The 12,165-nt window shown below is 38.3% G+C and overlaps 1 protein-coding gene across 1 annotated transcript; it reads left to right on the top strand.

The window, feature by feature from the left end:
• Positions 1–375: 375 nt before the first annotated feature.
• On the top strand, positions 376–5,655 carry LOC110295578 (uncharacterized). Its single transcript, XM_021164064.2, has 5 exons — positions 376–651; positions 2,044–2,070; positions 3,190–3,222; positions 4,471–4,818; positions 5,568–5,655. The coding sequence occupies exons 1-5, from the start codon at positions 573–575 to the stop codon at positions 5,594–5,596; spliced, it is 516 nt and encodes a 171-aa protein (XP_021019723.1). The 5' UTR covers positions 376–572; the 3' UTR covers positions 5,597–5,655.
• The last annotated feature ends 6,510 nt before the right edge of the window (positions 5,656–12,165 follow it).

Genomic DNA, 12,165 nt, shown 5'->3' with positions numbered 1-12,165 from the left:
AGATTTGATAGTGCATTCAATTCATGATCTCAATTCTGAGTAGTTATTGTCTTTGAAATATTGAAATGTTGGGTTTGTTCTTTTATTGGCAACTATTCTTGATTTTTTTCCAAGTTGTATAAGATAACTTATCCTAGATTTCCTTGTCTTATGTTTTTTTCCTATGATTTTTTTGTTTTGTTTTGTCTTTAAGTCTGTTTTCTTTGTGATTCTGTTGGCTCATTCTATAGGAAAGTGTCTGAAGTTACTGAGTAGAAAGAACAGTGTTGGATCCTGTAAGAAAACAGAGAAGCATAGTTATAAGTGGAATATAAAAAGTAGAAGACAATTAGTAATACTTAGAATTAATAAATGAGGAACATAAGCCATTGTTTCAAAGAACTTGTAGAAATGTTTTGTTCCCTTTGAAGAACACATCCCGTTCTTTAATTCACCTTGTCTGGCTGAGGTTCAAGTCACAAATTAGATAAGGGTGGAAGTGCCCATCCCATGGTCTTCAAGGCAACATTGTTTCCCTGGGTCTTATAAAGGCTGTGCCTGAAGTTCTTTCAGCACCAAGGGAGAGAGACACCATGGCTGCCTCCAGGATTCTTCTGGTCCTGCTCTCTATAGCCCTGCTGGCCCTGACCTCAGCTCAAAGGGTCAATGAAGGTAAGAGGGGAAAAGGGTAGAGTTTGGCTACTTCTTTTAAGAAATCAATATACAGAGGTTGGCCAATCAAAAGGGAAGGCCATATTATTTCCTGTATCATTCGTTTTTGTTGTTGTTTTTTTTTGTTTGTTTGTTTTGTTTTTTGTTTTTTGAGACAGGGTTTCTCTGTATAGCCCTGGCTGTCCTGAAACTCACTCTTTAGACCAGGCTAGCCTTGAACTCAGAAATCTGTCTGCCTCTGCTTCTCAAGTGCTGGGATTAAAGGCATGCACCACCACTGTATCATTTTTTACTGTTGACAAAATATGTGTCTGAAAATGTCAGTGTATGTTCTAAACCAGCATCTTCAGAGCATAACATTTGCCGTTTGAACATCCATATATTTTCCAATTCCACACTCTGTATGAATATTCAGTTGGATATTTTGTTTCCTTGCCAACAATCTTGAACATTTAGAATTATTGAGAATTTTTATTAAAACTTCATGTTTAATAAAAAATTCATTTATTGATTCTTCTACTGATTTGCAATGCCATTTGCTTTCCATGCAGATAATTATAGTTTAGTGAACTACAGAGTTCCAGTTAGAATATTTATTTACCAAAATCTGAGCAATTTCTGAATGAAAATGCATAGTAGAATGTTAGCCAAATTTGAATATCTCACGATACTCAAAACAATATGTTGTTGAACAAGAATGAATTTCTTGTTAATGTGATTAAAGAAAGTTACATTTTCCCTTAATGTCTTGGGTAAAAGCAGGAGGAAAAATTGGAATATTCAAAAATGAAGCTTTGGGGTGTGGTTAGTGGAATGAGTTCTTCATTAAAAATGGGCAGAATATATAACTTAAGATATGATGTAGGCTAAGGATGGCTATGAAAGGTATAATAGAGGATAAACATTTATGGCATTAGAGAGTCGAAAAGACTTGTATTTGATTAAAGGTGTTTTGCATAACTTCCTGAAATAAGCAATCATGGTTTGGAAAGCTTGTCTAATGGGAAAAAAATCTATATGGGTAGTAAAATCTTGTTAGTGTAAACAATGAGTTGCAGGGCCATGGATGGTTTGATTCTCAAGTTGTATCTGTTCAGGGAGTCACATCATCAAGCATGGTGTTACACCATAAAGGAAGAAGAAATTCAACTGATTGCTTGACTTCTTCTTTATTCATTTTCAGCCCATAAAGCAGAATAGGCTTCTACTTTGAAAAATGATGGTTCATTGTATTAGAAATACATATACATGTGTATTGTGTATAATATGTATCTTAATTTTTCTAGCAGTCTCTTTGGTCTTTTCATAGCTTCTTATGAGTTATACAAGTGCACAGTTGGAATATATTGAATCAAATATTAAATTTAATATATTTCTCTTTTAAAATCCTAGATGATGAAAGTTCTCTTCAAGAAGAAGGTCAGTCTCTATTTAAGGCTTTGCTCCATTTTCTTTCAGAACTTATTACAGTTTAGTTTTGCTTACTTTTTTGTCATTTAGAATTTCTAAAAATTGGGTTTAGGAAGTTTCAAAAAGCAAAAGAACAAAAACTGTCAGTGTTTTCATAGTCTTCAGTCATGGTATTCAACACAAGCCAGCCTTTCATATCATGTCTCTTGTTTCAGTGAGATAGTGTCTGGATATTAGCAGAATACATGTACACCTTTCCTTTGTAAACGTTTTTCTCCAAATAGCACCACAGAACGAAGTTAACAATGGAGTAATAGAAGTCTCTTGTGGAGAGGAAAGGGTATATTTCACTTATGCTTTCAGGTAACAGTCCATTATGGAGGGAAGCCAAGGCAGGAACTCAAGCAGGGCAAGGACCTAAGCACAGGCAGTAATCCTGATACTGAGAAGTAGCATGGCTTACTGGTTTGCTCTTTAAGACCTTCTCAGTCTGCTTTCCTATATAACACAATACCAGATGTTCAAGAATACACTGTCTACCATTGGCTGAACCATTCCCAATCAATCACTAATTAAGAAAATGCCCTGTGTGCTTGCCTGCCTATAGCAGGATCCTATGGAGGCATGTTTTCCAATTGAGGTTTATTTCTCTCAGATGACTTTAGCTGTGTTAAGTTGACATAATACCAGCTAGAACAACATATACTTCATTGGAATAGTGAATATGTATGTAATTTGCTTAAATATTATAGTTATCCAATCATTAAATATTCCATTATAGATGTGGGAGAATCAAATAAGAGAAATTAATGAACACTTTTTTTATTCATTAGAAGATAGAGGCAGATGGTACATGCTTTATCTAATACATGACTGGGGTATAGAGTTAGTTCAAGTTTAGTCCAAACAATTTAGCAACTGAAAGGCAAAGGAGATTTGGGCCAGTGGTAGAGCACTTGTGTATTGTGCATTAGACTGTAGGTTCAATCCATTATAGCAAACAAAACCATTAAAAGCCATGTAGCTATTTGTCTTCAGCATATTTCTTGAATTGTTAATGGTTGTTCCACTTAGTTTGTAATGCTATTTTAAACTTCTTTGTGCATGTGTATTGTTATTTCTTCACAGATGTCCTTGAAGCAGGAGACTCTAACCAACAACGTGAGATATTTTAGCTTCAATTAAGTTAATTGGAGTTATTCTGAATGATGTCTATCAATTTCTGGACTACTGATCTAGTATAAAGTACCTCTAATTTATTAGATTGAAAAAACCTCATGCCTAAGTTTTAATAATTTTCTCTCCCCACTATTCTACTACTTAGTTATTAGCTCCACATTGTAAAAAGCTTAAAAAATCAAAAGAGACAAAATGAAAATAATAACAAGAGCAAAATGAGAAAGATGAGCAGGGCAGTGGTGGAAAATGCCTTTAATCCCAGCATTTGGTAGGCAGAGGCAGGCAGATTTTGAGTTTGAGGCCAGCCTGGTCCACAAAGTGAGTTCCAGGATAGCCAGTGCTATACAGAGAAACCCTGTCTGGGGCAGGGCAGAAAGACAGATGAAGAAACAGCTCTTTCCCCCTCTCCTTTCTTCAGTTGTCCTTGTGATGACACACCTATTTCGGGTTTTCTGAAAGAAATGTTCTGATTATTTGCCTTTGCAACAGATAAATGGTTCATCGTTAGAATGCTTGAGGTACCCATCTAATAGATGGTGAAGTTTGTGCATAACCATTCAATGCTAAAGAACAAAGCATAGAGAATTATAGATATCAGAGTACAGGAGGAAAGCAAAGACTTCATACAAAAGATGGTATAACCCACAGCTAAATCTATGCTTGCATTAATCTATATATACATTCATTAGTCTTAGATTAGAAGGTTAAAAATGCCATATAGTTGATGTAAGTATGAGGAGTTGACAATGTGAGTTAGTATCATGGTGTGAAAGATATTACTCATGGCAAATTGATTTTATACTCATCCTCTAAGTAACAGACATGTTGTGTAACATCATGTTTAAAACAACATTTTTATATTATGATTTCTCTTAGGCACTGAGATATGAAAGAACATAGGCACTTTCTTAAGTATCATGCCAAGTTCATGTTCTGGATAGATGGTGTTGTATAAAAATAGCAGCACCAAAAATATAAAAAGATAGGGGAGAATAAATTTGGGACAGGCAAACAAAATGGTCCTCACTAAGTAATTATACACACTCAAGCAAGATCCTTTTGTCACTATTCTTGCAGATATTGGACCTTGTCACTATTTATTACCATCTACCACAGTAAAATAATTTCTCACTAAATTAACTCAGTGATAGATTGTATGTTTAACTTGTTATGCCCATGAAGTTTCTTTCTGTTTTTGATTTTCTGGATGTGTGTTCTCTCTCCCCAAAGATGATGATATACATGCAAGGCTAAATGAAATAAAGAACAATTTTCAAGATCAAATAAGTCAGCATGGTAAGGAAGCCATCAAGTTCAAGAAAGGGAAGAATGGCCCACGTGGTAGACGAAGCTCTGATGATGACAGCTTGGAAGTCCAGGATCACCAGAGTGGAAGTGAACGAGCAGGAGGTGGCCAAGGAGGCCGTGGTCGCAGTGAACTAAAAGGCCAGAATGGAAAAGGTAGCCAGAAAGGCAAGAAAGGCAAAGGTGGCCAGCGAGAACAGAAAGGAAACGGTGGCCAGCAAAAACAGAAAGGAAAAGGTGGCCAGAAAACAAAGCGTGGAAAAGGCCAGCAGGGTCAGTAGAAAAGGAGTCCTAATGACCTCCCAAAACAAACAAACAAACAAACAAACAAACAAACAAACAAACAAAACAAAACAAAACAACCCGGAGAACCTACTAAAGATGGTCTCCAGTGATTCCCTCAGGGCAAATTAAATTCTATCATTTAGTAAACTTCTTTTCCAGTTTCCTAGTTTTTCTCATTTCTCTGAGTCTTGCATCTTCTCTTTCTCTCCAACACTTCTTCCCAGCTCTGTTCTTGCCCCTCTCACCACCTCGTATTTACATATAGAAAGCCCCTCTCCCTTCACAGCAGCAAGTGTTTCCTATGCCCCATCTGAATCTCTCATCAAATTAGTTTAATATGTTTCTAAGTTTTTTCTTTCTTTTATCATCTCACCTTCTTTTTCTTCTTTCTTCTTCACTCTTTCTCCTAACCTCTCCCCCTCCTCTTCTCTCTTCTACTTTCTTTTTCTCTTGTTTAATATTTTTCTTCCTTCATTCCTCCCTTTTTCTTTTTTCCCTTCTTTCTTCTTTCTTTTTATTGATACAGGGTTTCATTTTGTAGCCTGGCCTGAAATTCACCATACAGTCAATGTTTGCCTCACATTTAGTGATCTTCCTGTCTCACCATTCTGAGTGGAATTAGGCATGGGTCACCATGTCCAGCAACATAATGTATTTTAATGAGACTACTGGGTGTTGAAGGTATCAGACACATGTTTAGGACTATTTGACTTCTAAAGTCCTTCTCTTTGTTTCAGATAATGTTCAAGAAGTTTACCAGGAGTAAACCACTGGGCCTGGCCTTTCCTCAAGTTCAAAACATCAATAAAACCAGCAGCATAAATACCTTGGCTTTTGTCTTTCTTCTAGGATTATGGCTCTCCAAACTGATCGGTGCCCTGGAGATGTTAAGAATTTGATAGTGGCTTAACATGTGTTTGAGAGCAAAGGATAATATTCTTGTAATCAGTGACCAAATTATCAATATACAAAATTTCTTAGTTCAAGAAGAAACTTACATTGCAATCTTCAATGACAATATTTCTTTTTTTTTCAGATTCTTTTCTTAGATATTTTCTTCATTTACATTTCAAATGCTATCCCAAAAGTTCCCTATATCCTCCCCCAGCCCTGCTCCTGAACCCACACACTCCTGCTTCCTAGCCCTGTCATTCCCTTGTACTGGGGCATACAATCTTTGAAAGACTAAGGGTCTCTCCTCCAACTGATGGCCGACTAGGCCATCCTCTGCTACATTTGCAGCTAGAGACACAAGATCTGAGGGATACTGGTTAGTTCATATTGTTTTTCCTCCTATAGGGTTGCAGACCCCTTCAGCTTTTTGGGTACTTTCTTTAGCTTCTTCCTTGGGGCACTGTGTTCCATCCAATAGATGACTGTGAGCATCCACTTGTGCATTACCAGGCACTGGCATAGACTCACATGAGACAACTATATCAGGGACCTTTCGGCAAAATCTTGCTGGATTTTCTAATAGTGTCTGAATTTGGTGGTTGTTTATGGGATGGATCTCCAGACAGGGCAGTCTCTGGATGTTCCTTCCTCAGGCTCTGCTCCAAACTTTGTCTCTGTAACTCCTTCCATGGGTATTTTCTTCCCCATTTGTCTTAGTCAGGGTTTCTATTCCTGCACAAACATCATGACCAAGAAACAAGTTGGGGAGGAAAGGGTTTATTTGGCTTGCACTTCCACTCTGCTGTTCATCGCCAAAGGAAGTCAGGATTGGAACTCAAGCAGGTCAGAAATCAGGAGCTGATATAGAGGTCATGGAGGGATGTTTCTTACTGGCTTGCTTCCCCTGGCTTGCTCAGCCTGCTCTCTTATAGAACCAAGGTTACCAGCCCAGAGATGGTCCCACCCATAAGGGGCCTTTCCCCCTCGATCATTAATTGAGAAAATGCCTTACAGTTGGATCTTATGGAGGCATTTCCTCAACTGAAGCCCCCTTTTCTGTGATAACTCCAGCTGTGTCAAGTTGACAGAAAACTAGCCAGTACTAAGAAGTAACGAAGTCTCCACACTTTGGTCTTCCTTCTTCTTGGGTTTCATGTGTTTTGCAAATTGTATCTTGGATATTCTAACTTTCTAAGCTAATATCCACTTATCAGTGAGTACATATCATGTGAGTTCTTTTGTGATTGGGCTACCTCACTCAGGATGATATCATCCAGATGCATCCATTTGCCTCAGAATTTCATGAATTCATTGTTTTTAATTGCTGAGTAGTACTCCATTGTGTAAATGTACCACATTTTCTGTATTCATTCCTATGCTGAGGGACATCTGGGTTCTTTGCAGCTTCTGGCTATTATAAGGCTGCTATGAACATAGTTGTATATGTGTTCTTATTACAAGTTGGTATACTTTCTGGGTATATGCCCAGGAGATCAATTGCTGGATCTTCTGGTAGTACTATGTCCAGTTTTCTGAAGAACTACCAGACTGATTTGCAGAGTGGCTATAGCAGTTTTCAATTCCACCAACAATGGAGGTGTGTCCCTCTTTCTCCACATCCTTGCCAACATCTGCTGTCACCTGAATTTTTGATCTTAGCCATTCTGACTGGTTTGAGGTGGAATGTCAGCTATTGTTTTGATTTGTATTTCCCTGATGATAAAGGATCTTGAATGTTTTTTCAGATGTTTCTCAGCCATTTGATATTCCTCAGTTGAGAATTCTTTGTTTAGCTCTGTACTCCATTTGATTTTCTGGAGTCCATCTTCTTGAGTTCTTTATATATATTGAATATTATCTTGCAATAATTTACAACAGCTTCCACTTATAAGGACTTCAGCTACAGTTCCAAGTGTACTGGGATGCTAGGTGCACAAATTACACTGTAACCTTTCCCAATGTGGTGCTTGAAGGTGGGCAGCCTCAGGGAGTTACAGTTCCTAGTCATGGAGACAATTTGCAATACTACAGGGTGTTGTGTTGCTTCACTATGATAGTTGCCGAGCTTATACACATGTAAACTTACTCTATTTTTAGACCTACTGTGGTTTTGTCAGGGTCTAACCCCCATATAAGTCGAGAAGCTTCAGCTTAATTTCAACCACATACAAATTCTACACTTTAACTTATTATTCTTGCAGTTTTTATTTCACAGAATTTATTGTTCACATCATTTATATAGCAGATACCGAGTAACACTGCTGTAGCAATAGGTATCTGTAATGCTTTATTTTGATGCTGCTCATTTGACTTTGACACAAGATTTCTTCTAGCCTAGGCTGGCTTCTAAATCATTGTGTAGCTGAGAATGACTTTGAATACCTACCTCTACCCGCCAAGAACTTGATTTTTCTTCAGGTAACAGGGATTTGTTTGTTTTTTTTTTAAATAAATTTTTTTTTCATATTTATACTCTGGTCATAGTTTCCCCTCCCTGATTTATCTGATATCCTCCCTACCTTCCTAGCCTCACAACGTCACACATTTTTTTCACTCACTTTTTTAGCATTAGCTCTAACTCTAGGGCATTGGACACTTTCTCTCTCTGTTTCTCTGTCTCTTTCACACACACACACACACACACACACACACACACACACACACACACACAGAGTAAATAAATAAAATCTTACAAAGAAAATAAGCCAGAAAAGAGCAATAAAACAAAATATATAATTATGATATAGATTCTGGATATTTGTAATGATTGAGAAAAAAATAAGGTTATGTTGTACTTAGCATAAAATATGATGAATCAAACTCTTCAATAAATGTTATCATTTGAGATAGTAAAAAATGGAAATAAAACAGAAGAACAAAAAATGGGAAAATATATATAGTGTATATAATCTAGAGCATTTCTGGAAAGATGAATTCATATAATAATGCCATTCCCAACAGAAGACAGTGCTAACACCACAGTGTAGTTTAAGTTGTAATTTCTGTTGTCCTTTTCCTGCTTAGATTCTTTTGTAGTACTTTTGAATATACTACAGTACACACACACACACATATATATATATACTTCATTTTGCCTTTACTGCAATATGGCCCCCTCACCCACTCTATTCTCTGTGTCTCCTTCCTTCCTTCCTTCCTTCCTTCCTTCCTTCCTTCCTTCCTTCCTTCCTTCCTTCCTTCCTCCCTTCTTTCCTTCCTTCCTATTTTATTTTATTATTATTATTTTTTAATCTAGGTTCAGTTGTTCCAGTTGTTCTGGAACTCTCTACCTTGAAAAGGCCATGGTCAAACTTGGAGAGATCTACCTGCCTCCCAAGTGCTGAGATTAAAGCATGAGCCAATATGCCTTGCTCTCATTTCTGGTTATTTGTTTATTTATTCATTTTTTAATCATTTTATTTCTTTACATTTCAAATGATATCCCCCTTCCTAGTTATCCCTCTACCAACCCCCCCGCAACCCCCTACCATCCCTTTCTCCCTCCCAACTCCCCTTTGTCTCTATGATGGTGCTCTGCCACCTATTCACCCATTCCTGTCTCAGGCCTCTAGAATCTCCCTATGCTGGGACATCAAGCCTCCCTCCCCTCCCATTGATGTCAGATAAGGCCATCCTCTGCTACATATGTATCTGGAGTCCTGGCTCCCTCCATATATACTCTTTGGTTGAAGATTTAGTCCCTGGGAGCTCTGGGTGGTCCAGTTATTTGATATTGTTCTTCTTATGAGGTTGCAATCCCTTTCAGCTCCTTCAGGCCTCCCCTTAGCAATTCCATTGGGGTCCCCAAGCTCAGTCCAATAGTTGGCCGTAAGTATCTGCATCTTAATTGGTCAGGTGCTGGTAGAACCTCTCAGGGAACAACCATACCAAGCTCCTCTAAGCAAGAACCCCTATGCATCAGCAATATTGTGGGGGTTTGGTGTCTGCCGATTGGATGGATCTCTAGGTAGGGCCGTATGTGTATGGCATTTCCTTCATCTCTGTTCCATTTTTTTTTATTCCTATTTTACCTTTGGACAAGACCAATTCTGGGTTAAAAATTTTGAGATGGATGGGTGGCCCCATTCCTCAACTAGGGGTCATGCTTATCTACTGGATGTGGCCTCTACAGGTTCTATCTCTTTTTTGTTAGTTATTTTGGCTAAAGTCATCCTTGTTGGGTCCTGGGAGCTTCTCCCTTCCCTGTTGTCTGGAACTTTCTAATGTGTGCCAGATTCTTTGATAGAACTGTAACTGGGATGGCTTCCAGCTTGCTTCCAAGAGACTTGGATTACTTCATGAGTGTCTATCTGAGATTCTCTTGACATTTGGTTATTTAGCACTCACCAGAGCTCATTAAACTCTGATGGCAGAAATGTGGGCCCTTTGTAAGCTTTCATCTCCAAACTCTTCCATATTCTTACTGCAAACCAATTTTAACTGCCTATAGTTAGTTTGACATCAGAACAACTCCTCTCACAGCTCCTAACTTTCTTCACAGCTGTCATTATCTAAGAAGATTAGATTTACAGAAAGAAGGGATTAGTTTTTGATCTGGTTTAGGAGAAAAGAATCTAGAGGGAAAGCAGGATATGTGCTCATTGGCTCCATTGAATCAGAAATTTGTCAGCAGAGATATTAACATTGGTGCTTAGCTCACCGTCTCCTCTAATTAGCCCCATGAGGTGGGGCTACACACAGTCAGCATGCATATGCCCTCTTCATGTTGACAACAAATATCAACCATTGCATATAATCCTGCTTAAGCAAGGGGCACTCAGTTTTACATAAAATTTAAGATTATGTATTTTGTTCTAGTAGCTCATTAAAAAAATTCTTATAGCTTCCTTTACTTTTCCTTTAAAAATTGGAATTGCAGTATTTTATCTTAAAGATATGTGTTACTCAAAGAAAGTAAAAGTAGGAACCCATGTTATAAAAACAGCAACAACAACAATGACTACAGCAACCACCACCACCACCACCACTACCACCACCACCACAACAACAACAAAAAGAGGGACTTAAAGGGGTAGCTCAGGACTTAAGAGCACTGGCTCTTCCAGAGGACCCAGGTTCTATTCCCATCACCAAAATGGCAGTTCACAACCATCTTTAACTCCAGTTCCAAGGAATGTGACATTCTCATACAGACAAGCAGGCAGAAAAAACCACATATAATGTGCACATATAAAATGCACCCATGATATGAATAAACAAATCACCAAAAAGACACAGACCAAGAAAATACTACAATTCATATCTGAAACTTGAATGATGTGTAGCATGGGTGATAAAGAAGCTCTCCCTAGGGTGAAGAAATGGCTCTGAGGTTAGAAGTGATTGCTTACCTGGAAGTCTTTGTGCACACTTTTAGTGCACCACTTGAGAGACAGGGGCAGGAGAATCTCTGAGTTTGAAGTCAGCCTGGTCTACACAGGGAATTCCAGACCAGCCAAAGCTGCATAGAAAGACCATATCTCAAAACAAACAAACAAACAAACAAACAAACAAACAATCCTGTTTATGGTTTGGTCTTTTGCTAAATACTGGCCCCCATGGTCTGGTTGCCCCAGGGGCCAGAGAATCTGCATGGACACAAAATAAAGCTTCTTAACTTAAAACTATTGGCTGACTAGAGATGAATAAAGGTTCTGATAGCCCATAGCTGGGCAGAAAAGAGGTAGGTGGGGGTTTGGATTCCTGGGATGGGTGTCTGGGGAGAACCATGAGGTGAGAGAAAAGAATGTGGATAGAGAAGATCTCATGGAGTAGGTGAGTCATCAAAACATGGCCATGAGGACTGGCCAATTGGAATCAAGAGCTGCCAGGTGCAACATGGCAAGTTACAACTCAGGATTTTTGATGGGCAAGTAGGTTCTAATATTCTAGAGGGTAGATATCTGCCCAGGTCTAATGCATTAAAGACTTACTACAAATATAAAAGTTATGTGTCTTTTATCTGGGATCTGTTAAAAAAAAACACAAGTAAGATTAAATATTTACTACAACAGCTCTCCAAACCAACTTTCCCAAGTGTCCAACAACCAAAAAACAGTACTTGCTTTCTTTTGTGGCAAAGACCCAAGTTTAGTTGTCAGCATTCTCTTTTTTTTATTTATTTATTGTCTTAAAAGCTTTTTGTTTTTATTTTTCTATCTACAATTAGAATTGTATTATCTCAACAATCACCCACGGAAGGAGTTACAGAGACAAAGTTTGGAGCTGAGACAAAAGGATGGACCATCTAGAGACTGCCATATCCAGTGATCCATCCCATAATTAGCCTCCAAACGATGACACCATTGCATACACTAGCAAGCATTTGCTGAAAGGACCCTGATAGAGCTGTCTCTTGTGAGACTAGGCCGGGACCTAGGAAACACATAAGTGCATGCTCACAGTCAGCTATTGGATGGATCACAGGGCCCCCAATGGAGG

Source organism: Mus caroli, unplaced genomic scaffold (assembly GCF_978045245.1).
Source record: "Mus caroli unplaced genomic scaffold, Mus_caroli_1 scaffold_7, whole genome shotgun sequence".
NCBI classification, from domain to species: Eukaryota; Metazoa; Chordata; class Mammalia; order Rodentia; family Muridae; genus Mus; species Mus caroli.
Note: the sequence above shows the minus strand (reverse complement) of the source record. Positions and strands in the feature narration are given on the sequence as shown.